At 41.3% G+C, this 26,876-nt stretch overlaps 1 protein-coding gene across 2 annotated transcripts in view; it reads right to left on the bottom strand.

Moving 5' to 3' along the window:
- MEIS2 (Meis homeobox 2) overlaps positions 1 to 26,876 on the bottom strand; it is a 196,697-nt gene that overhangs the window by 1,587 nt on the left and 168,234 nt on the right. Inside the window, exons 10-12 of one of the 2 annotated variants that reach the window (XM_087822379.1) lie at positions 3,936 to 3,994; positions 2,525 to 2,635; positions 2,103 to 2,198 (exon numbers count right to left, since the gene is read on the bottom strand). In XM_087822379.1, coding sequence (XP_087678505.1) covers positions 2,140 to 2,198; positions 2,525 to 2,635; positions 3,936 to 3,994 — 229 coding nt within the window. In that variant the 3' untranslated portion in view covers positions 2,103 to 2,139. The remainder of the gene's footprint in view (positions 1 to 2,102; positions 2,199 to 2,524; positions 2,636 to 3,935; positions 3,995 to 26,876) is intronic. The other variant, XM_087822380.1, reaches the window with a different exon arrangement.

Here is a 26,876-nt window from a genome sequence, read left to right as displayed (position 1 = left end):
TGCATTTAATTTCATCGCACAGCAGTATAATGCAACACAACAGAACTAAATATTTAATGCAACTAAATGTCATAAAGTGGAACTGTTTTTCAAAATGGTATTCAGTACATTTCTTTGATAAATGCAATAAGAATATAAATTCTAAGTTGAGTTTTATCAGTTAACTGTTGATATATCATTTATTTTCCTTTGTTGCATTTATAGATATGGATGAAAATTATAGATATTAAAATAAAATTGACATCTTATATCTATATTTCTTCATGAAAAATTTATTACACAAAACATTATGCCATATTCATTTTGAAGGGATGGGCTTTTATGTATATTTAAAATGAAGCCCCTTTTTTGAATTAGAGGCATTCTTATAGCAGTACGCCCAAGAGATTGTAAAGGTCAAAGGTAAGAAGTCAACGTAAGGTCATATGACATGCCCAGTAGTTTATGTCTGGAAATTCCAAAAAAAAATAATACCTCGATATTAGGGATAAAATAGAACACATCTAGAAATTCTTAATCAAGATATACAAGATTTGAAGTTGTGAGTTAAAATGTTGGGAAGTCAGCAGTTGAAAGGTTCTGATTTCTCTTGCAAGTTACCTGTTCATTGGATTAAGGTTCTATTATATTTATTGTTGTCCATCCCCAGAACTAACAGGACAGCTTTATTCACCTCTATTTAACCTCCGGTACCTACAGTTGAAAAGCTGAACAGATGTTTTTGACACTGTAAGCTGGTAATCTAAAGGCTTATACGTGGCAGTCATTTTGTTAAGTAGATCCGCAGTCCATTATTAACAGAAGTGGAAAACCATCTAAAGACAATAACACAGCCTGCACAGTCCCAGCTCTCTGTTTATTCTACCACAGCAGCCTGCTCAATGGATGATGATAATTAAGTACCAAATATACCATATTGTGTGGCTGCATAATCAAATCAAGAGAGGATAATATTCTTCTGTATTAAGCTATTAATGTAATTGGTCATGAAGCATAAAATATGTTATGTAATTAAATAGGCTAGAAGTTATATGGCCTATATTAAGAATTATCCAAGCTGAGCAAATGTTTTCTCTATAGCTGTTTTAGGGAACATTGCTTTCTACATTTTTTGACTGCATTAGTAAAGGAAGGAAGGAAGGAAATTGGCTTCATCAATGGTGTGCCATGGTGACCCCCTGAGATCTCATATAAAATGTTGGCCTCTATTTACATACAGAGAATGATTTAATCAAGGTACGTGCTGTTCTATTCGGCCTCATTAAACAAAGAAGTTTCGCTGTTTTATGAATTTTTTTATGCTCTGGTGTCTTCAGCAAAGGATCTATCTTGTTGGCAGACTCTGAATTTTTTTCAGATGTCAAAAACACTTGAAGCTTTAAAGTCTAATGGGTTTCTTAATCCAACTGCAGCCATTCAGCCTCAGTGAAAAATCCATTCCTTCATATTCAGTTGCTCCTAAATGTCTTTCCCTTTAAATTTATTGACTGACTTCCCTGTCTTTCTGTCTCGTGTCGAAAGTCAGTAGGCACATGTAAAAAATAATCAAAACACACCGGCTCCCTGGTGAAGAATCAATGGTGTCACTGCTGTCATATATCTAGACCAGGCATAATGAACTGCAGCATTTCATCTTTGCATATAAGATAATTTGGGCATCAATCGTATCCTGACAGATTTATGTCACTCAAAGGACAGTTCTACTTTCCCTTTTTTTTTTTTTATCGCTTCATTGAAGCCTGCTTAATTTCTCTCAGTCAACTGGTGCCCCCAAGACGTTATTTTTATTCTTAAATGTCCAATATCTGCCTGATGTCTGTGTTTGTGCACTGAGGGGCCTCAGTAAATAGGCTAAGAGGCGGTGTCCCCCCCCCCCCGCCCCCCGCTTAAAGCACACACAGGCTTGTCAGTTGGCCTTTTCAAAAGTGTGGAACGGTGTCATCTGCGCCTTCAGAGACGGTGATGTATATTTAAAAACAGGTCCTTGGTTTGGAAAGGCATGCAGTTATGGGCAAGGAAAAATAAAACGGGGGCAAATTATAAAAAATGAAATGAAGTCCCTGCGGTGACAGCGAAGACAGGTCGCACCCGGCTGTACTTACTTCCCCCTGGCTTTGCGACTGCTTTACATGGTGGAGGTTACATGTAGTGCCATTGCCCATCCATGCCCATATTCATGCCCATTCCACTCATAGGTCCTAGAAAGGAGATAAAAGCCGAGAAGAGGCCGGACAATCAGCAATAATTGGTGGTGAAAAACTAGGAGGACACTCAGCTTCCTTCTCACTTACTGCCTTGGTTTAAAAAGAAAAAACGGTGTGTAGGGGGCGGAGTAAGTGGCACTGTTGTAAACTCTTCACTTTTTAAAGGAGGGTTTTCTTTCCCCCACCCGAGGTAAAGAAAGCAGGCAGAGCAGGCAGCAGGCAAATGTTAAACCCCCCACGAGAGTGGGGAGCGGAGTGGATGAAGGCTGGTGGGGGAGGCGACACGGCCCAGGGAAGCCCGGAGGGACACCCGCGCCTACCTGCGGGCCGGATCCCCATGTGTTGCTGACCATCCAACACAAAGCTCCCCATGGGCTGACCTTCTGGACTATACGCTGCTCCTTGGCTCACTGAAGGATCAAGAAGAAAACCTGATTGTGGTCATTCGAGGACACAGAGGAGAAAGAAGAAAAGATATACCAAACAATCAGCAATTGTTCCTGCTGCAGCACCGACACGTTACAGCAACAAGGTGGCTGGCGCTCTAAAAACGGGGTGTGGCCCACAGGAGGGGAGGGAGTTTAACAACCATCACCCGCCAGTTTAACAGGCGGGTCCTCCCCTTTATTTATCTCCCCATTAGGGGGGAAGTAGGATAGGGAAGTTTGGGGCGTCTAATATGTAAATATCTCAATGTGCTACTTAGTAAGATTTTGTGATCCTGCCATCTCTGGTGGCTAATAAGAATTCTTCACATCACCCGCAAACATATGAAATTTGAGCACAATTTTGCAAGTTAAACAGTCTGAACTGAACATTTGCCTTTTTATCCATACCAAAGAAAATGTAAACATGGTAAATATAATATTTCAATTATTTTATAATCTTCTCCAACAGCCCCCTGGCCCCCATTAGTGGAAAAATAGTTGTGGTACTGGGGAAATTATGTTAAAGGAAACAAATTCTCTTAAATTCTTTAAACTGAGGCCACAATTTAAATCTCCGTCAAGTTTTACACTCTCGTTAGTAACAACGGTCATCACCTCATGGAAAATAGTTTTTTCCTACAGACCTTCTTACAGGGCACAACTCAGTAAACTGTTTCAAATGATTACAAGTTCACAGGTATGGTTCTGAAAGTAACTTATAACAACAGTTTTCGAGAATCAGAGAGACTGTGAGAAAAGCTCGCATGCATTTTAGTGGAATGGATGTGAAGCATTTTAAACAAAGGTAATAATCTTAATAAAAAAAAAATAATGCTGGCAATGCAGCACTTCAGGCTTTGATAGGATATTATGAATAGTCAAAGCCAATGAATGGATACAATGAGTTTAACAGGGGATGCTCCAGGAGTGAAAGCAACACGTACACCAAGGAATTGTGGGTACCAAGAAAATGAGAGTGTGCTAATGATTGGATGCAGACAAGCAATGAGTCATGCCAGAGCTCACAGTCAAACAAACTGCTTGTGGCACTAATGCTTGTGCCCAATTACCAATTCAGAAAGAAAATAAAAAGCAGTTTCAGTAGAGTCAGGGTGGGAAATCTCCAATTAGCACCAATTAGTGAAGTTGCTTCCTAGAATGGAATTCTGGGGACAGTAAAAACGCAAATGTCCCAGAATGCCTGATGGAAGCGCTTAGTTACCAGGTGATGAAACTCCTGCAGTATAACTTGGCGGGGCTTTGTGCCTGTGGGGTGAGAATATGGGTCCTAGCTGGAACTTGCCTGCTCGATTTGACTGGTCAATCATTGGCTGTACTATTCTTCTTCTGGCATTAATAAACCTGAAACGAAACAGAGAAGACCCGTCATCGGATGCAGTGTCTGTGCCCTGCGAGCACCTCTGCGGGAACACTGCGGGGAATACGACGCAGTGTTGGGCATCTCGTGAAAATTCTCTTTTTCACTCAAAGGTGATTTTCTCTCTCCCCATTCCGAAGTGGTTGACTGGATCATCTCTTCTGTCATCTCGTAATCAACTGGAGGCTGACTTGCTAAAAAAGGCCCAGGCAGGGAAAAACGTTTTCCCTGAGAAAGCTTCTATTAATTCACAGTTGTGCTTCTGCTTCTTGAACGAGTCGGAATCTGGTTAAAGTTCGCAGGCTGGAAGATTTTCCCCTTTCCCTAAACTCCCCATCACAGGGAGACCCAGCTTCCCCCTTGCAGCTGGTCATAAATGGAGACCAGGCTCTGGCACTCTGCTTTCACAAGGTATTGTTAGGTCAGCAAAGCCATCAATTAGGCTGTCTGAAGTTTTATCACCAACACAGCAGTAATAAGTGCTGGCCAGAAAGACTTCTGCTCTTCGGCAACTCCTGCAGTTTAAGCCTGTAAAGTTAGGGGTCATTTAGAGGTCAGTGCCAGCTGGGGGCGGCCTTTCCAGTCTAAGCTGGGACACCCAGGGCAGGGATAAGGTAACTGCCAACCATAAACCCAGCCACCTTTCAACCCACTAGAAAGACAGAGCCTCAGGTACACATGGTTGATATTAGAGCCCAAGAAACGTTTTCAAATCAGGTGGTGGCTGAATCACAGGAATGTGGAGAAGCAGTTATTTCGTCTAGAAGCCTGGATCTAATTTTGTTGGAAATCCAAAAATAAGTGCCTACTTCATGTTACTTTAATGTTTAATAATGCCCATCAAATATTCATGTATAAACAGAGTAAGATGATAAGAAATCTCCTTTATTTCTCTAAATTTAATAAAAACAAAACAATTTTCCACCATTTGTGAGTTACCCTTGTCCCTGTGCATTTAATGACAAGCATTCCCCACATATCTGAGCTGATGCACAGGATCCATCGACTGTGCACTTGGGGGGGACACACAGGGAGGGGGAATGTCTAGCATATAGCTAGCTGTCTCTTAAAAATATACCCATTTATATGTAACATTTCCCAATATTTCCAGTGTCAAATCTTAAGTGCACAGGGACTTAATGATTAATGAGTCTGCATGGGGCCACAGGCAGGAACTGAAAACTCGTTCTTTGAAATTAGCCAAAAAAATTCTGGCGTGCATCGGCAGCTTTGCGTTTCTACATGCGAGATGAAGTCCCTAGCTGAAGTCCCTGCTGCAGGACGGCAGCCCACGCTCCTCAGGCCTCCTGTGGGCACTCACTCCAGCGGGAATACCATTAGCTGGAGAGTAATAGCTGCAAGGAAACCAAAGGAGCCTTCTGCATATGGTGTTTGTTTGCAAAACAATGAACTTCTTTATTACTTAATAAAGTATAGAGCTCAGTTGTCAGAAATGTTACACCCCTGCAGGTTTGGGGAAGAAAGTGACAGGCTATGAGAGGTGAAAACAAAAGGAGAGTCCTAACTGCATATTTATTCCCACCTGGCACCAGAAGTGTTGCTCAGATAGATCACAGAGCCTTCCAGAATTATCCCTCCAATCAGAAAAGGAGCTTAATTATCTACTCTGCCCTCACTTGCTTTTACTGGGACCACTGTGGTCTGACCTGAGATTTCCACCCCCAGGAGCTCTTTTTATCAGCATAGGCGAGGACCCATTGAGGAGCTCGGGAGAGAGGGAGAAACCTTTCCCTCCTCCTTGAAGTTTCTAATGGAGGACACACATGGCAGGGGTTTCACCTCGTTTTATGGGCTACTAATCCAGGTTTTGTTTTTTCCTATAGGCCAACTCTTTAGGTAAAACGAATTGCTATTTTTTCCCTTTTTAATTTCACCCTTTTGCTCTTTTATTATTTACATCTGGAGGTTGTTCCCTTATTTATGTCTTTCTCTCCAGTTCCCCCAAACACTCCCTCACTCACAGAGCTGCAAGGCATCATGGTTCTCAGTTCTCAGCAGGAGAACTCCACACTGTCTTCAAACAAATAATTACAGGGAAGGTTAGAGGTTCACTCAAAGGTCATTTCTTTGGATACTCGTCAGAATGTTTACATTAGTAAAAACGGGGTCCTCTCAAAAGGTTGTTCAATGGGGGATACACAACAATGCAGAACATTAAAAAAGCATTCTGCGTGCTAGCAGGTCTTTATAGAAGCACTGAACTTGGAAATGCCACTCCAGTATTCCATTTTCAGAGAGTTACCATGGCGTGGACTGGATGTTCACTAGCAGTTATGGCAATGGCCTTTCTTTGTCCGGTTCTACTAAACAAATATGCATAGGAGCCTCTGAAGGTTTTCACCAGATCCTTTTACAAAGGGTCACAGAAATTTTGCTTTTTTCACTTGGGCTCCATTTGGCCTCTCTGAATTTTTGTTCTCAAACAATGTTTTTAATCCATCGTGCTGTATCTTGCCAGATTCATAACTCGACCACATTCTTTTAAATCACACAGAATTTTAAAAACATATGGGCCCCAATTTTTCAGAAATCTCTTGACGTACAATTCCTGCCAATTGTCAACTCCCCTGATCTTGGGATATCTTATAAACGTCAGAGATGTTATTATTAAAATTAATTAATGAGTTGTCTGTAAAAACACTTTAACACTAAAAAATGAAATTACCCCATTCTATCAATGATCCACAGGCCACTCTGAAAACACACACCAATGTACATATAAAATGGAATGACTTAATTATAGATTAAAAAATAAAATTAGGAATAACTTTTTTCTTTAACATCACTATGATGAAATTTCCAAATACGGTCTTCTCCCCCCAATTACATGACATGAAATTTTTTTCCATGTCCTCTGATCTTTATTTTAAAATGAATGCATTCAGTGCTCAAGCAGTAAAGAGAATATCAAGTTTTGATTATACTCAAATTTTAAAGCGCCTAAGTTGAAAATCAACTGATCTTCAGTCTTTCAAGGTCCAAGCTCCATTCATATGGAAAAATACAACTCACTGGTTCAAAGACACAAGACTAGACGTCTTAAAAAGGCTCAAAAGGTTTCTTGAATATTAAATGGGTCTTACAAAATAACATTTTGATGAGTTAAGTGTAAATGAATCAGACACATATGGATTAAGTTATCCTAGAATTTCACACGGGTTTAAAAAATAAGGGGAAAAGAGGGTCTTGGCAAAAACATTTTGGACTTTGCCAAACCCAAAACATTTGAAAAATTGCTGAAGACATCCAACTAACCAAAATGCAGCAAGCTGCACCCAACTTTAATGAAAACCCCCCAAAGTTATTTCCAATCCAAAGACTGTTAGGGTTTTCATCTGTATCTGATATTTAAAAAAATTCTCTAAGTTTTAATGTCATCCCAGAATGACTTTGAAGTTAAGGACATATAATATACTTCTCTATTGGTACAAACAATTTAACCCGGAGTTACAAAGTCTTCTTAGATATTAAACAGCTCTTAAAAACATTCTGAGGTTTGTATAACTTGTGTGTAAAACGTGCCATATATGATAAATGCCATAAATAAAATGTGCTAGTAAGTCTAGTGCCTTATCCAGATTTCACTTAGAAAAAAAAATTTCATTAGCCTCATTGTGACTTTTTTTTTTTTAAGGGCTAGAGATAATTCCATTAGTGACTCCTTAGGGAATAAGTACCCTAAAGTGCACTAGTTCCATTGATTTGTATTGAACACAAAGTTAGTATCCAGACTCACACAAAGACTCTGGAGAGTATCTACTAATACTATCTACTTTCTCACCAAGTTTTACTAAAATGGAAAATGTATTATTAGTATGTAGGATCCTTAAAAATTATATATGAAGACTGTTAGCTTAAAATAACTTAATTATAGAAATAAATTCAATGACTTTCCAAGAATCACGAGGACTTTCTGAGTCAACTTGGAGATGGGAAAAAAGATATATTAAAAAATATAAACCCAAGATAGAAAAATATCATTAAAATCTCATCTTGTTGTCTTGCTGGAGAGATATCTCCTGGAGACTTTCCCTCCCTATCCCCACCTTAACTGTCCCCCCATCCTCACCTTAACACCCCCCCAAGAAGAGCCAAACTTTTCAGCTTTGCATACTTCTCTGCAACTGAAATCTCACCATCCTGATTTTTCTCTTAAAGGCTTTTCCCTCCAAAGCCTATTTCAGATTGATAGAAGTAGGCTTAGGTGTCAGTCCTGATTGTTGGCTGATTTATTTTCCTTCCTTCCTTTCTTTCTTTTTCCTCCCTTCTTTCTAAATCGTTGATAAATCCCCTTTTTCTGGTTCACTAGCTTCACGCCACACCTGGAAACCAGTCCTTCAGGCAGCATTCCTTTTGTTCGACAGGGCGGCCTCCCTGGAGCCCCCTGGAAAGCCGCCAGCCCCGAGCACCCAGGGGAAGCGAGGCTCCCGGGAGCTGGAGCTTTGGCATGGACAGGCCTGGTCCGGGAAGGGGCTGGACTCTTGGAAAGGGACCAGATCATTTTGGAGGAGGCGTCTGTAGGCAGCATGACTGGGGACCTGTTAAAAAACGAAAAACCTCTACCTCCCCACCTTCTCCAACGACGGGCCCCGCGGTGAAGGTGCTGCTCGCACAGCTCGCCGCTTGTTGCTCAAAGAGGCCTCAACCCGGGCGAGTCACTTATCAAGTTTCTTCACTTTGTCTTAGTTCACACAAGAAAGCCCAGCTGGTCTTTTTCTACTCTTTGTTATGGTCAAGAGTGGGTTTTTGTGTTTTTTTCCCCAGTAAGATACATTAAAATGATTAAATCAATGTATTAAGCAGGTTTAATACTTCTGACCGTTACTCGGGCACACAAACGACCGAGTCATGTCGCAAACATAAATTTTTCACTGGTGGCCAGACAATGGGTCTTTTCTCACAGACAACAACAGTGAGCAAAGTAAGGTAAGTGAAATTCACGGGCTACTTAGGGAAACGTTCACGGTTCACAACCAATTTCCACGAGCTACAGCTTAATTGATAATTTGACAGATGCCAGATTTGTCCACAACTCTAAGGACAAATGAACTAATCCTCATAAATTTATAATATGAAAATGTAATACAAATCTGGAATCACAAACCTTTTGTAGCTTTATGACTACGTCTCAAGTCCTGGCGTGTCCACGTTGACATAAAGGGTCTGGACAAAACGATCAAGTAGGCGATGCTTACCTTCCATGACCGTCTCGGGCGTCCTTCCATATTCTTTCTCGTATCTAATTCTTCCCTGAAGTTATAGGGGCTCATCAGGGTTCTTTGCTAAGTCACCCACTTTGAATAAGCCCTTCTCAATTACTATATCATATTCCAGACTTCTAGAAAAAGCAAAGTGATAAAGAGCATGGACTCATAGTTTCTGCCCTTTCCTGGCTGTGTGACCTTGGGCAAGTCCACTTAACCTTCCAAGCCACGCTTTGTTTCCTATCTATAAACTGGGGCTAATTGTTTTGAGGATTAAGGGAGGTGTTATATGTAAAATCCTTGGCACAGTGCCTGGCACATAAAAAGGGCTCAATTAATGTTAGATTATATTTAAAATGCACCCAGCCAATGTCCCCTCCTAAAGAGTTCTGTTCTTTTATAGGTAATAATGAAGACTAGGTGGGTGACAATTAAACCAATCCATGCTCACCAATCCATGCTGAGTTGATAAGAGTGTAATACTGTGTTGTGCCCCTACAGGTAGCATGTGTCCATGTGGTAGGGCCTTTCCAGAGATCCCAGCCAACCCAAATGTATAATGCCCTGGTGGGGATTTCAGACACTGGAGCAGGCATCTGCCGGGGGGCCAGGTAGTGGGGTGAGCTATGTTGGAATCACAGTCTCTTAATGGCTTCTAGATCCTCACAACTCCGTGTTCCATGGACCAGGCACATCCACATCACCCTGAGCTTGTTAGAACTGCAGAACTACTGCAGTCCCTACCCTGGTACTGCTGAAGCTGAACCAGTATTTTAAAAGCCCTCCAGGTGATCTATTTATGTTCGAAGGTGCTGCTCCAGATCACATACCAAACCAAACAGATGATCTAGTACTTTGGCTAGGAACAGAGACTTGCAAAGATCGAGTTTTAATCGTGGCCCTTAGCTGTGAAAATGCACGCACTACTCTCGTTCATTATCTTGGATCTAAACAGTCTTTTAATCGCTAGCCTTGGGCAACAAACAATTTGTAATAATTTAATTCATTTTCTTCCATCTGTACTTCCTATAGGAAGAGTTGGACCAATACAGTGATTTTGTGGAAATCGTTCTCTCTCAGGAACAAACGGGGAAGATGGTAGAGTTTCCTTTGTATTTTATGTAATTTTGTGCTGTTTTAGTTTTTAATAATAAGTATGATTATTTTTATAATTAAAAAAATTTAAAGGTGACCTGGAGAATTTAGCATCTTATTTGATGGCCAATAGTAGACTTTTTAATGAAAGTACTGGAGAAATTTCCTCTAAGATGGAAAACTACTTTTTATTTCCTTTATAATACTGAGCAACAAAAGACACAATTCTCTAAGTATAATCACACCCAACGGCAGGTAACAAACCATCCCAGCAAGCTGAGATTTCGAAGCCCTGTGACTCTTACCGAATGCCATCAGATTATTCATATGCGGCTATTTATCATGCACTATAGAAGTGATCTCTCAAAGCTACTTGAAAGTGAGGGAGGGGAAAACATGCAAACTTCCTTAGCTATTCATATCTAGGATCTATCCTCTTAAAGATAAAACACTAAGTCAATAGACATAAGCTGTAGTATATTACCTCATCCTGTACATGATTTATTGCAGATGGAAATCAAGTAGAAAATGAATTACTTTGAAAGTTTTACTACTGACATTAAAATTCCAGATCTATATACCTACACACCTTATAGTGCTTCTGAAAACAACTCTTTGCAGACACGGAAGATGCACCTACAACTTTATTCGGCTCTCTCAGCCTAAAAAGCAGGAGCGATCATTTTCGAAGTTACCAATCCCCACCGCCTGTTCCTCTACCTGAACACCAGAGCCTGGCTGGGCTTTGAAAAATCACCCAGTCACCTGATTGTCAGTGATTACGTTCCCAGCCATCTACTAATTCACGCTAAGAGGAGAAGATCCCAACAAATCTAGCATCTTTTAGCGTTTATGATCACCTTTGATTGAAGTATTAATTCTCTATCCTACTTCTCAGTGGAAACCACCTAAGCATTAACTTGCCAAAAATGCACCAAGCTGTTTAGCGATTATGTATTAGACATGTTTGAGGAGATCAAGGTGCACTCACGTGCCCTGTGCTATGGATCTCTCTCTGATTAGCTTGTCATCTGCTTGGAAGAAGATGTAGGCTGATTCTCCCATCCAGTCTAGCAGGCCAGCTGTTAGCTGCCTGTCAAGCCCTCAAGTGGACAAGTAGTCCAGGAGCAAAAATGTCACTCCTTTGATCTGGCGAGGAGCAGCTGCTGATTTATAGAGCAGGACTTTGTTCTTCCGTTCTATTTTACTTTCTTTCCTAAGGCAGAACCACAAAATCCAGGAGAAAAAAAAAGTGCCGTTCCCAGCAACATCAACAAGCTCTGACAACTGCAACAGGGTTTTTCTTGGCCCTAACAAAGCTCTCAGGCATCTCCTTTGACGCTCACCTTTCCCCCTCCTCCCCCGCCCCCCACACCATTTTTTGCAATGCGGTAGTTATTGTTTAATTCAGCTTCTGTAAATGGAATGGACTGTGGCCAGCAAGCCTGGGGCATAAACACACCTGTATGAAAGAAGCCTTATTGTAGCAACCATCTACAAGCAGGCTTGCATGAACCACACGTTCCCAGGTTCAGAAAGAACGCTCCATTTTTCTTGACAGCAAATTTTATCCTAAGTGAGTTTCTATTTTTAGTGCCACCAACCTATGATGACCACATTTGAACTATTTCCTCTCCAAAAGCATCACACTCTTTAAATCAAAGAGAAAAAAGGATTAGATTCTTTTCATCTGTGAGCAAACAAATCCATCAGAAATGTTTATCCACCGTCTATAATATCAATCGGTAAGTGCTGAATTAAACATCCAGAAAGGCTTTAGCAAATGCAGTATCAAAGATGCCATGATGCTGATTTCATTACCACCGATTTACACTGACATAGGCTTCCCTGAGTGATACATAAGAGAAAAAAATCAACTACAAAATCTACGTAAGCCATATGCACTGTCTTGTTAAGAATTAAAATGGTTTCAACCACATGATCCTGTTCTCAAGGAATAAATCTGTCAGGTCAGAGATGCCCTGTCAGCCAAGTGGAACGTGAAACACTGTGGCCTTAAGATAAACTGCGAGAAGTCATCAGCCATATGTATATGTGCACGTGTATGTATGTATATGTATGTGCATATGTACACACACACACACACACACACACACACCCCAATCAACTTTGCCAGAGATTAACACTTGGCTAAGCTTTCTGTACCAAAAGGAAGAGTAAGAAAAAGTCATCAACTCTAAGATATTTAGACATATTACCACACAGGTCAACAACAGGAATTTTATGGGTGGTGGAAATGCTAAAAGCTAGAGAGACAAGTACAGTCGCCAAAACCCTTGCTTCTACTCCATCACGCCATGTTCTCGTGTTTGCTCTCTTCTTCCACTTCTCACTTTCCCAGGGGAATAAAGGTTTTTCTCAGCCTCATTTCTTGCTTTATCCGATGCCCCCCCCCCCTTTAGTCAGTCAGAACTTACTAAGCGCCCAGCTCCTCTCCACCCAGAGCTGTGCCAGCAGATGCTTCCTCGGGGGCAGGCGGGAATGTATATCCCAGGAGAGACTGGGCTCCAGAGGGGAGAGAATAAATGGGAGGCAGGGCAAGGAAAGTGCAGAGAAACAGTGATTGTATAAGGCTTATTTTCATCCCTTTTCAGTCCAAAAAAAATTAGAATAATGATTTTTAAGGTCCATAGTATTCTGTACATGTGTCACACATTGGTAAGTCTTCCACATTCTGTACCTAACAAAAGACACGCCTAATGACCAAAATTTGACAAGGGCATATACAATAAGTAATTATACATAGTACATAAATATATAAACACAGGACTCTCCCCCTCCATATATATATATTTAAATATGTATATATTTAAAATTTTGGAAAGGCAGTCCATGCCTTTAAAGGTTTTCACTCTTCACCCCCACAGAAACAAATTAAAAATCCTGATTCGAGAATGCATACTACTTACAAATCATCACAGTCCACACTCAGTAAATAAGTGTGATCGGGTCAATTAAAGAATCAGATGGAGGCTAATCACCAATTCTTGGAGGAGGAAAGTCGAGCCAGATTGAAAAGGCACAGATCGTTGGGAAGAATGAAGGATGGACGTAAGGGAATGGCATGTGTGAAGACACCAAGGCAGACCGGGGCCCGTTTTCACAAGGGAGGGCGAAGAAACTGAGTCTACAGTGGCTCCTGGTTTTGGTCTGGAAAACATGGTTAATAGACAAGTTGGTGGCGGTGCTTCCCCTCCCCCCTCCCCAGCTTTATTGAGATATAATTGATATTTGTCATTGTGTAAGTGTAAGGTGTTCAACGTGTTGATCTGATACTTAATCTGCAAAATGATTACCACTATAGCATTAGCTAGACCTCCACCATGCCCATGCCGGGTCATTACCATTTCTTTTTGGTGGTGAAAACATTTGAGGTCTACTCTCTTAGCACCTTTCAAGTATACAATACAGTATTACTAATGATAATCACCGTGCAGTGCATTAGATTCCCAGGACTTATTCAGCTTCTAACTGGAAATTTGTACCCTTTGACCAACATCTCCCCATTTCCCCCACTCTTGTGGAGGCTCTTTTTTTTAAAAAAATTGCTTTTTAGAGACGAAGAAGGGAGAGGGAGAGAGAGAAACATCAATGTGTGAGTGGAACATTAATTAACTGCCTCTTGCACCACCACAGGGATCAAGCCCGAAACCCGGACGTGTTCCCGGACTGGGAATCAAACTGGCAACCTTTTGGTGCACAGGATGGACGACACTCAACCAACTGAGGCACACTGGCCAGGGCTCTGGTGGAGGCTCTTGAGTGACAGGCTGAACCCCTAAAATTCCTGAATGGTGACATGATAAATTAAAACATGGTGCGTGAGGAAGATCTATTCCAAGAGCCATGTACAGGTTGAGCTGATGAGAGGCTAGAAGCTGGAGAAGGTAGAAAGCTATTATCTAATCCAAGCAGAAGAGGGAAATGAAATGAACCCAGATTAAGGCAGTAGAAAGGAAAAAGGGGGGCTTGGAGAACTGCTGATGAATTGTGCTTAGATTGCGAAGAAGAAACACAAATATAAAAGGTACTACGAGGATAAACCTGGGCATCTATGGTATGTTACAGTATACAGCTGATGAAAATGGAAATTGAAAAGGAATTTCTATTTGTTGTGGCGAGGAACGGGAAACTGCATTTTCCAAATGTTTCCTTTGAGTTGACAGTGGGACTTTCAGGCTGAGAAGTTATACAGGCCACTCAAGATACAGGACAAAGGAAGAGTGAAAGGTCAGAAAGCAGTGACTTTAACTTCAAAACCCTCTAACCTCATCAAAACTCCAAAACTATGTGAATATTGGCAACAGTTATCATATACTGCTTGGCTACTTACAAAAAAAAATGACTCCCTCTTCACATGGCCTCCAGATTTTAGAGAGTCCTCTACCTAACAAGGGCTGGCCAGGTCAACTGCCAGGAAAAAACTCTGTGGTCATGGTCTTATTTCTATCAGGTCCAGTTTCCTTTTTCTTTTACTTCTGACATGCTTTGCATGACTAGATTTAGAGGCCGGTGATAGTAACATACCTGTTACACTACAGATTGTTACACAAGTTGGGTTCTACTCCATACTTAACAATGAAATTTATTAGTTTCAAAACCTGGATATAGAAAAAGACAGGGTGTCCCCAAAAATGTATACACACTTTGAATAATTATTAATTCCAATGGGTTAAATCTGGAAAGAAAAAAAAAAGAAAGAAAAAAAAGAAATGTCAATTGAGCTACGAGCTGTTAAAGTTTGTATACATTTTTTTTGGACACCACGATCAAGGGTGGGTTTTCTCTAGGTAGTGACAACTAATTTAGAAGAAGACTGATAGGACAAAATATTACATTTAAAAGGGACTCCATTGAGGGCGATGGCTTCCAAATTGTGTCTTTCTTTCAAAACATATTTTTCTTTTTAAATGGGCTTTTAAGGTGAAAAATATAGCACGTCACCCAAAATGGTGTGGAAACAAATGGTTCTCAAGTCTCTATTCTTCAACCCAGGCCAAACCACCGCAAAGCCAGCCATCTGAAGCCACTTGGTGTTGGGAAGGAAGGTGTATGCATGTGAATGTCCCGGTGGCCCTTTCATTTGTCTGCGCGGCTCCTTTTTCGGAAGCAGCAGGGGAGACCTCAGAAGCGCAGCTAGGCATGCAGAAGCGTTTGGGTGGGCCGGCTCTTGCCCTTCTTTCCATTCTCCTGCTGGTTTAAAAGAAAGGATGCAAGGATGCGGCAGAAGACACATGCAGATGGTGGCAACATTCTTAGGGCCTTTATCAATACCACCGCTTTCTTTAAATTGTAGCATGGTCTCTTGTTTGAGAGGCTGAGATTTTAGCACTTTTAAAGGGAACCATAAGTGAGAAATCTCCTAGGTGTTAAACTTTAGAGTGGCTTCAACCCAAAATACGACAAAATGAGATTAAAACACAGAAAGTCAAGTAATATTAAGAAAAAGATCCAACAAACAAAATATCATAAATATGCATTTCTGTCATAGTCTTTCTGTTTAAATCATTTGCTATTTAACCAGTTTATATTGGCATCTAGTACAGGTGCGGGGGGGGTGGGGAATCAAAGATCTAAGAAATTTTAAAGTCACTTTAAATTAACTGGAGTTCTAACAGCAATACCTCTAACAACAACCTTTAAAAAATATTATTACAACATATCCAATTATATCAAGAAGTAATACAAAAAAATCTATTCATGGACATATGACTCAGGTTTATGATGTTCAAACATCTGACACCAAATTCCAAATAAAACTTCCCAACTGCCTTTTCTTAATACCAAATTAAACATCTTTTACTTTGATTTGACAGCCAGGTAACATTCTGTATCTTCTCCAGAGATGTTATATGCAGTCTTCCCAATGTGACGGTATTATCACCTACAAAATTTTTAGCATCATCCCGTAATCATAAAAGACATAAAATATATCTTTATAAATCACAAGAGATTTAGCAAGCCAGCAGTTATGCCACAACTGCTTTACTCCTTCAATACTTTAGCTTTAGCAGGTTAGTTAGTGCATCCCCACCCCCACCCCACCCCCATGTACAGGGAAATAGAGACATCAACTTTCAACTCTGACATTCCGTACAAAGCTATAATCTCCAACAGATAAAGAAGCAAACACACTGTAATGCAATCTGAAAGAGTTTTTAGGGCAGATTCATATTTCACATCTATCAGAATTTTGTTAAGTGGTTTAACTAAACTAATAGAAATAGAAATGATGGCATATTTGAATTATCTCCATTTTCACAGTACAGATAAAGTAATATCATCTACCAAAAAATAATTTAAGTTAGAAATTGGTTTAACTGCCCCAGATTCTTACTTGGGAGTCAGGTAATATACAAATAAACAAAAAGACAATTAATAAGTATAAAGTTAATATGCGAACCTTCTGGGAACACACTATTTCTTCTGACTGGGATGGCCTTTTCTTCCATGGTCACCTGGTCAATACACCCTTCAAAATTCTTATCAGAGATCATTTCTTTGAGATAACTTCCCTGGTCCTACAGCCTGAGGAAGTCAGTAGCACCTGGCCAATACGCCCATCACAGCATTTATTCAGTGTCACGGTCACGATTTATTTGTCTAGCTTCCCACCAGAGAGCCTTAGAAAGCAGAGCCCGCATCTTACTTCTGTGTCACTGAGATTGTGTCCAGTTTATAGTACATCCTCAATAAAATGCTGGGTGAAGAAAAACTGAATGAGTGAATGAAAACAGGGTTCCCTGTCTTGGAAATAATGTAGAACTGAGAACAGAAGAGCTCATAGGAATTTTCTTTTCCTCATTTTGCAAGAGGCATAACTGAATCCCTGATGAAATGATTTTCCCTAGAGTGGGGCAGAGCCAAGATGGAAAAGACCAATGGCTTCCTGGCTCTGGTCTAGTTCTTTTTGCACTCAGAAACAGACCAAGACATTAGTTTCAAGGTGTGAATCCATCCGGGCATTAGAGACACCAGGCAAATCTTAGGTGCCTGGGTGAAGGAAGACAAGGACTTGAGTTGGGAAGAAGTGGGCATCAGACTTTCCTAGGCTGAGAAACACACGCTGTAGTTATACTGGGGCATGATGAATCCAGCTGACTCCAGAGGAGAGAATAAAAAATAAGGTGAGAGTAATGGGAACCGAGTATGCAGTTCATTAATATGATGATGATGTGTGTGTGTGTGTGTATTGGGACAGAGGAACAGTGAGTAGGAAGTAAAGGAGGAAAGTCTGTGAAATGGAGACAGAAAAGAATAGAAAACTTTCTTTAAATATTTTTTTCTCACATCTTTCTAAGACAGTCTTTCTCAAATTGTGCCGTGAAGGACACTAGTGTCATCTGGTGTTTCTCCAAAATAAGAGTAAAAAAATGTAGGGGAAATAATATGCAGGGAACCGAAGTGAAGATGCCTCTTTTGCTGCAAGTTATGTCACGAACTTTACTGGGCTAAAAGGTATTATTATGAACCTCGAAGGAGGAATGATGGTATAAATCAGTTCCTAATTTCAGTTGTTAAGATGTTGAGGGGCCCTAGTGTTCCATGGATTTGAAAAATGAAGCAGCATTCTGGTTTTTAACCCAAATTGTATTTTTAAACAATTTATCAACTTGAAATAGGATTTACAGCTTCATATTTGCCCAAGCCAGGCTCAGATATGGAGAAGCATGCGCAGGGCTCTTGTTTTATATCTTACCTGTTCATAACGCCACCTCCCACGATCACTATAAAACCTGACTACTCTACAGACCTTTGACCCCAAAACTGTGCTGGCTAAAAACGTCCTCTAGACCTTTTCTATCTCAAAGGTAATTCGATCACTAGGGAATGATTTTAGGCTGGGGTGTTTCTCTAATCTTTCCTTTTCCCTGCTTTTCTCATATTCTCCCACTCAATAAAATATTTTCAAAAAACTATCATTGAGTATTTTGCTATGCATGCTTAAAATGTCTGCTTCAGAATGCTGCTTAGAAAGTGAAGGCTAACCTTAAATGTAAGACAATTTGTTTTGCAACTTCCTCTGCATCTTTTATTAATCAGAACTGTGACTGGGCTGTGGCCATCTAAGTCAAGCATGTCTATTACAAGTGTTAGACGTATGTGTATGGAGAAAAGAAGGGGGGGTAGAAAGTGGGGGGGATAGGATGTTAAGGGGAAGAAGAAATGAGAAGGGAAAGGAAAGAGTGAGTCCTCCCTTGGATAAAGTACATCAATGTACACAGAATTCGGGTCCTTCCTCCCCCAGCCCAGCCAATTCCACTTTCTTGTTTACAGAGTGTGCAAGTGCAAAATCAGCTCTTACTTATAACTGTTAAACGCCACCTGCCTGCCTTCTGACCCGCGCTGTCCCAGGATGCGGTCAGCGGCCCGGGCTGGGTCTCTGAGCAGTCCTGTCACTCAGCCTAACAGCAGTGACTCACTGGCAGGAGGCAAAAATGACTCAATTGTTGGGCTTATTGACTCCAGGGAGCACAGCTACTCTATCATTACCATGGAGTGCAAACACCCTGGGCTCTGTTTTGGTCCACTTAAAATTACTATTTGCTGTGAAGGCCTGGCAAAGCAATTCTTAAAATGATGGGGGTGAGCGTGGGGCGAGCGCCATTACGCGCTTCGCCTTCCGTTGAAGCAGCAGCAGCAGCGCAGGCCTCGTTCGGAGCCTGACCCACTTATTTAACCTTTTGTTCCCTTTGCTGGATTAACAACACATATTAACTGGCCGTATCAGCCCTAGGGGGGCATGAGAACCTCATGGCCAAATTATGGCTCTGTTTTCATGGGTAACCTCTCCTCGGGTGGGAATTAAACCCCGACATAAAGACATTTTCGGTCCACACAGAATCGGGGAGAAATGCCAAAAACTGAACATCGAACCCCGGTCCCCCAAAGACCGCAGCAACCAGGGAGTGGTCGGCTGCATTACACACTAGAGGAACTATTTGAAAAACCAAATAAATCTAATTAAATAAGTTACAAAATGCTGTCCCCGCCTCTGATCTGCTCCCCTTGGTTAATGTCCCCGACACACCGATGTTGCCTAATTGCTGCCCGGAATGCGGCAGCTCAGTGTAATGAGCTGCCTCCGCACAAAGGCAGCAAAAGTGGTTTCCCCACAGAGTTATCTCCTCAATTATTTATACTTGCAACACTTTCACATAATGGCAGTTTTAAAATCAAACAAACAAAGCAAACCGTACAATAAAGGAAGGAAACAAGAAGGTGCGGGGACCCTTTCCTCTCCGTTTTGAACACCAGAAGGGGTAGGCAGGCCACGGAGTGTCAACTGAATTCGGTTCCTGCACAAGTCTCGAGAGCCTTGCGACCAGAGGCCATTGAGGCCTTCGCCACAGCCACCTTGCTGGGGGATTAAACAGGCTCCATACCTGCCTTGCTTGTCATCTGTCATACCCAAATATATAAAGGAACGCAAACTTTATCTTTTCCTTTTACAAGTTTGCCTTTGAAAATTCCTAACCAGAAGATCTGACCCCCATCCTACTCCTAAAAATAATAATAATAAAATAACAATAATTTAAAAAGGGTGCTAAGCTGTCAAAATGATGTCAGTGTAAATAGAAGATGGCCATGTGTGTCCCAGTTGTCCCCCAGTTTCTGTGGAACTTGTTTCCACTGTCCACACCTGCCTCTGGCTTCATCACTGAAAACCTTACATACCAAAGGGGAAGCGGTGCTTCGTAGCTATACTGCATAGGGACAGACAAAATAAAACAAAAGGTATATTTAAACATACAGGCAAAATTCGAATACTACTTCTAACATTTAATTTTGGAATCTGTGAAGTGAACTGTGTACCGCGACCATCAGGCTCTGACTTGCTCTGTTCCCAGTGCCTAGCTCGGCGGCCTGCTCAGAGTAGATGCTCAATAAATGTTAGCTAGCTCGTTTTTCCAAGTTAGTCAATCCACAGATGTGGTGGAGGAGCTTATATTTTAAGAAATTGGAAGTGAACTTTTGGGGGGGGGTTGAGGTGGAGGAGAGTCAATGGGAAAAAAAGGGGGACATCTGCAATACTTTCAACAACAAAAATATGTTTTTTTAAAAAGTGAACTTTTGACCAAACACACACTTAGACCTGAATGAAATCTGTATTTCATTTCAGATTCTCTATTAAAAAGCACAGGTTCCATCCAGCCTTTAGGAAATAGTTACTATCTTTACTAAAAGGGTTATTCCTAATTAAATATGTCCTGTATCTGCCACTCACAGATCCGTGACTGAAGATATCCATTAACCATGCCAGTGAAACACAGCTTTTATGTCACCTATTAGCCATTTCCAAATAACAAATGTTAAGCAACTATTTTTTTAAATTCCTGCAGGGGAAGATGATAAAGACACAGCAAAAGAATGACAGAAACCTCAAAATTTGTCTCTTGCAATATGCCTACAGGCACACACATTAAATTCTCACACACACACACACACACACACACACACACACACACTCTTGTTCTTTATAAAGGTACCTTGTGACTTGAAACATCTCTTGACTTGTCACTTGGTGAAAAAAACAAAACAAAAAAACCTAAGGAGATTTTCTTCCTCCGGAGCACACAGGTACTATTGTGAAAGGTCAGAAGGAAAAAAATACACGATGCTGAAAGGAAATCGGACCGTGGTCCATAACCCACCGAGGACAGGCTGGGGGTGGGTCATCAGAGTGAAGACGATGGAACTCAGATGGGATCCACCGTCTTGTTTCCCTTCGCTCCCCGGGAATCAAAGGAACTGGTATCACATTGTGGCCACTCGCTGATTCTTAAAGCTCTTAGCCATCGAGAGCTAGGAATGAACCACATTTTGTTGGCTCCTTCTTTAATTCCTGCCACTCTCACCTCCAAGACCAAAGCTCTTGGTCACAGTGCGATGGGAGCCGAGGGACTGTGGACCCAATTCTACTTATCTATATAAAAGCACACCCTACTATTTGGCCTCCTAGCAGCCCTTACTGCCTTCAGTACAAAAAATCATCTTTCTAAGTGTGCGCGCTGTGGTCACGGAGTGGACAAAGGGTGAAGGGAATGCAGAGGATGGTAAGAAGACCCTTGTGCCGGAAGATTAAAAACAAATCCTTGCTGTTGGCAAACAGAAATCTGAATGAACTTGGATGTACTGCAAATATGTCCTGTGACATGCATAACGTATTTTTCAAAGACAGTGAGGTGATAACTAGTATACAATGAATCATTATGTGAAAGATTCATTAAATGTTAAGGTCTAGAAGAGAGTTGGGTGGTTTTTGTCTTTTCAAATACTAAGCCAGTTCTGAAGGGAAATCTCAGATTCTGTGAATGGACTCCAGTTCCCTTGAAAAGCGCTCCCTCTGGCAGTCAAAACTGATTTAAAGGTCAGTAGATTATGGGTGGAAGTGAATTGGTTTGGAGAGTAAAACCAAAAGCTGACTGGGGTTGAGAGGGTGTGGCTTTCATCCCTGTGAAGGCTCTGCTGATGGGAATAGAAGTTGCTATCCGTGGCTTGAGGGCAGTAATATTAGACGGCCCTCAATTCCCAAATGGGACAGACTCGCAAAGAAACCTTAACCTCTATTTTTTCCAGCCTTCCCCAACCACAGCAACAGACTCATTCTTCGCAGACCAGCCAATTAACCAAGCATTAAAAAAACCCACAAATCTATACCAATAGCTTTGCAGGACAAAGAGAAAGATGTGTGAAATAAACACTTAATCTTTGTTGTAATAAGTTGTAAAATAAGTTGAAACAGGCTATGGTTGATAAAATTAATTTCTTTAAAAGTCAGAAGAAACGACCTATTTGTCTTTCCTCTACGCATCCCGTATATTTGCTTTCATGTTGTAGTTCACAGCGACCTGGCCTTCGGTTTACCCTTGACTGGTGGCAAATCTGATAAGGGTTGGCACAAATATGCTGAGCCTGGTTTACAATTTGTTTTGCAATTTCCCTTCCCAGATAAACATAATCCAAGTACAACTTCTAAAAAAAAAAAAAAAAAAGTTGTGTTTACTTGTCCTATGCTTAAGGATTTTTTTCTTCTAAATGTTCCCTCAGGATGCTGGCTTGCAACCTAGAAAAAGCTTGGATTTCAGCTTCAGTCTCCAAGGTATTCTACTGTTCAGCCGGGCCGTGTGCTGGGAGGGAAGCTCTCTACCTTGCTGATTTAATTAACAGGATTCTTTTCATTATTATGGGGATTTAGTTTCTTTTTGCCTCTCAGTGTTTGGAAACACTGATTTATGTTTTATATTTTGAAGGAAAATTTATTGTTCTTTGACAGCTGAGGCTCTGTAAATTCCCGGCACTGAAGGGACCCCAGGGAGGTGTCACCATTGCCCTGCCCACCTATGTGCTGTCATCTCAAGGGCCCCCTCCAGAAGTGAGAAGAACCATCAGCTGTTCAAGGCCCATCCCACTCCTCCTCCCCCCGATAATTATGCCAGCAGGGGCTGGACCATTCCCATTTATGAATGGTAGTATTAGTGGGTTGATCGGTAACTGTGAATCACTGATTCATTTCCGTGAAGCAAACAGTCCATGAATCTTTGGACTGGATTTAATCTCTTCACTAAATGGAGCTCATTGAATTAAGTGGTAGACTGTGCTGCACTTATTATGGCGATCATGGCTCAACCAAAAATCAGGGCAAATTTTCTAAATATGAGTATGCTTATGGGGTCGATAAAAATGTTTGAAATCAGTACTACAGAAAATTTGGCAGGGATGGTCATCAAGCTCTATTGGATTATCACTCTTCTGAACCACACAGTCCAACATATTCTGACTTGAAAAAAAGTATACCATTTAGTGAAAACTAAGAGACTTGTAGCAAATTTATATTCTAGGTGAAAAATTTGCAGGTATTGGTTAATGTCTATAATTTGATTGTAATAAAAATCTCCTTTTCTAGGAGGGCTTCATAATTCACCTTCATTCATATTATTATAATTAACATTTATTGAGCTGGGCAATAAACTGAGTGTATTTGTGTCTTCTTATTTAATTCTCACAAAAACCTTACGAAGTAGGTAATACAAGCTTTCTCATTTTATGGCTGGGGAAACGGAGACTTAAATCCAATAATATGCCTAAGGTCACACTGTTAGTGAGCGGCAAGGGCAGGACTGAGATGCATGCAGATCTTTCTGACTTACTGCGTTCTATGTGAATATGTAGAATGGGTACAGCCTTTGCTGAGTACATCTACTGACAGTGAAAAAGAGGAGTTATAGGCGGAACTGTGTCCCCCAGATTTATATATTGAACTCCCAGTCTCCATGACCTCAGAATGGAACTGCATTTGGAGATAAGGTCTTTAAAGAGCTAAGTTAAAATGAAGCCATTAAAGTGGGACCCTAATCCAACGAGACTGGTGTTCTTACGAGAAAAGGAAGAGGCACCAGGGAGAGGCACCAGGGATGCAGGCGCACAGAGGAGAAAGCATGTGAGCATGTGAGGACACGGAGGAGGCAGCCATGGGCAAGCCAAGGAGGGAGGCCTCTGAGGAAATCAAGCCTGCCGACACCTTGCTCTTGGACTTCAGGCTCCAGAACTGTTAGAAAAAACATTTCTACTGTCTAAGCCACCCAGCCTGTGGTATTTTGTTATGACGGTCCCAGCAAACTACTGCAGAAGGTAACACAGAAACAGGAGCTAGAAGAAAAGCAGAAACCAAGCTTTAGATCTGAAAAGATGGTTCCTTCCTCTCCATGACCTCTGGAGACACCCTGCCCTTGGTGGCAATAGTTCCTGTCAGCCTTGCAAACTGCGTCTGGCCCTTATCTTCAAAACAAGCGAGTGGAAGTTGTCGAATGGCAAATAGGATTGCTTAAGGCAACAGAGCCAGCCTTAGAAGAAAGAAGCCATTCTGTGTGTGAGAAAGGCAGTGCGATTCAGAGAAAAGGAAGAGGGCCGGTGAAACAGGTGGAGATAGTTTTCAGTTATTTGGAGGATCTGCCTGAACATAAGTGCCACACACACGTACAGTTGGGGGCTAAGAAGTTAGGACTGTTCAGGGTTGTTCTTACTGTCTTAGGAGAGGTCTGCGGCTGAAACATCTCCTGGGAACCGGGGAACATCTTGGTAACACTCTGATCACAAGTTTGGGTGGGTCTAAGAGACCCTTTATCTGGTATTTCCCAGTAAGGCAGGAAAATGTAGTCAATTTTGAGATCAAATGTATAAAAGGGAGCCTTGGAAATGACTTGATTTCTAGACCAGAACTTTTCACTTATTTAGATTCATAAGCCAATAGGTTCTAAGGAAGAATAAAGAAAGAATATAGCCCTGACTAGTGTGGCTCAGTGGGTTAGAGCGTGTCTGTGCACCAAAGGGTCGCAGGTTCGACCCCTGGTCAGGGCACTCGGGCACATACACGGATTGATGCCTCTCTCTCACATCAGTGTTTCTCTCTCTCCCTCTTCTTTCCTCTCTCTCTGCAATCAATAAAAAAAGAATATAGAAAGTGCATGTAGTACTATAGTGGCTAGCATTTTCAAAATCTTTAAAATCAAAGGACATGGGTATGGGAATGTGGTCTGGCTGGTGGAGAAAAAGAAATTAAAATCAGTCCCGCTCTGAATCCCGCTTAACAGGTCAAGCCAACCTTTTCATTCATCAGTTGTGCAGGGTTACATGAGAGTTGTGCTTTCGAAATTTGAATTTATTCAGACTATCATAATTCGATCTTAGAAATTCAGACTTCTTAAATTTTTCCACAAAGGAAATCCTCAAAAGATTTTATCTTCAACCTTACTCTAGGGAAATGCCTGGTTAGAACGTTACCTGGGGCTTCCAACTCATCATCACCCTGAACGTAACCTAAAAGGGTTTGGGGCTCAATGAAATAAGGCAGCAAGAAAACACTTGAAGAAAATTAGCACCATGTTGGGAAGCCCCCGCCATAGACATGACTAGGATTTCTTTGCATACAAGGGAGAGTTTCACATGGAAGTCTCTCCTTGCCTGTCTAGTCTCTACACCACCTACAATGAACCCCATTCCCATTGTCTACTTGGTACATTCTCCCCTCACTCTCCTGATGTTCTTGCTTCAACTGCTTTCTCTTGTAAACAGTCTTTGATGACCTGGAGAAATTCTAGAATATACAGCGCTTGATCCCCTTAACAAATATATCTTCAGTGTCTGCCGCCTACTTGGCAATGCACTGAGGGCCTTATGGGAGGCACACAAAAGAAAAACTTGTGTGAGAGGCCACATTTGCCAAGTGAAAAAAAGCACTCAATTTGGGATTAATTTCATGCCCTAAGGATCTCCTGATTTAATTGGAGAAACAAGACATACACCTATCCATTAATCTGTTAAGTTTTATTTAATGAGAAAAACAGCACAACCTAATAGAAAGAGCATAGCATTTAGAGACCTGGGCTTGAACCCTGGCTGTATCAATTACTGCGTGGTTTTAAGACAAGTTCTTGAACCCTTCTGCGTCTTCAGGTCCTCAACTGTAAAATGAGAATTATATGACCTACTCTAAAGAGTTGCCCTGAAGATGAACTGTGAAGGCCAATTTGTATTGTAAAGGCATCAGAACATCACCTGAGAATCACAAGGAAAAATACTGAAATCATTCTCAAATAAATTTCTAGCATTTACAATCCTCCAGACACTGCAAGGCATACGCAGATGAAGAACATTGCGTCTTGCTCTCAGAAAGTTTGATGTTGAGCAGTAAAGAGATGACCGTGCCAGCAGATGGAAGAGGCCCAACGGCAGGGTCCCGTGATTGCAGGTGGACTGAAAGGACGGACATAACGCAGGTGACAGGGAGAAGAGGAAGGGAGCCTTTGGGCTCCACCGTGAAGGAGTCTGATAGGTGGACATGGGAAGGACAGCAGGACGCGGAGAACACGGAGAGGGAGCTCCTTAAGCAAATCACAGCGACGGCAAGTGCTTCCAGCTACAGCGCTGAGGAGACGAGGTCCTGGACTGACAGTGGGAGATACATTTGAACCTTGGTTTGCAATTTCCTGGCTCTTTGACCCGTCTCATTCCCCATTTCTGATCTGTAGAATGGAGATGATATGCCTCATAAATTGCCAAGATTAAATGTTTAGCCAAATAGCTGACATATTTGAAATAAAATATATTTAGAAAGAGTGATTAGAAAAATTCCCAATATTACCAAAACAATTCTAATTAGTTGCTGGGTTATGTGTACAGTGGCCCAATCATAGCACTCATTTCTGCTATCACTTACACAGTGGAGGGTGAGTTTCAAAGTTTATTTGTGTTATTAACTTACACTTAGTCATTATTTTATCTACAGTGCGCCACCGTTGGCACGTCAATGGGAAAACGTAAGTAATAAGTGAACCAAGTTGAATTTTTGGCTATTTTGTTAGAATTTATCTTTCAAGGTGTTATAGGCATAGATAGGCACAAATACAACAGGTGGGCCTTTGTTCAGAGCTCACAAATTATTCACTTAAATATTTAGGCACATAAGAATAATGTGCTTATTCTAGTCATTGTTCCTTGACGTCAAGGACAACGGAAGCTAAAATCC

Source organism: Miniopterus natalensis, chromosome 1 (genome assembly GCF_054644295.1).
Source record: "Miniopterus natalensis isolate mMinNat1 chromosome 1, mMinNat1.hap1, whole genome shotgun sequence".
In the NCBI taxonomy this organism is placed as follows: Eukaryota; Metazoa; Chordata; class Mammalia; order Chiroptera; family Miniopteridae; genus Miniopterus; species Miniopterus natalensis.
Note: the sequence above shows the minus strand (reverse complement) of the source record. Positions and strands in the feature narration are given on the sequence as shown.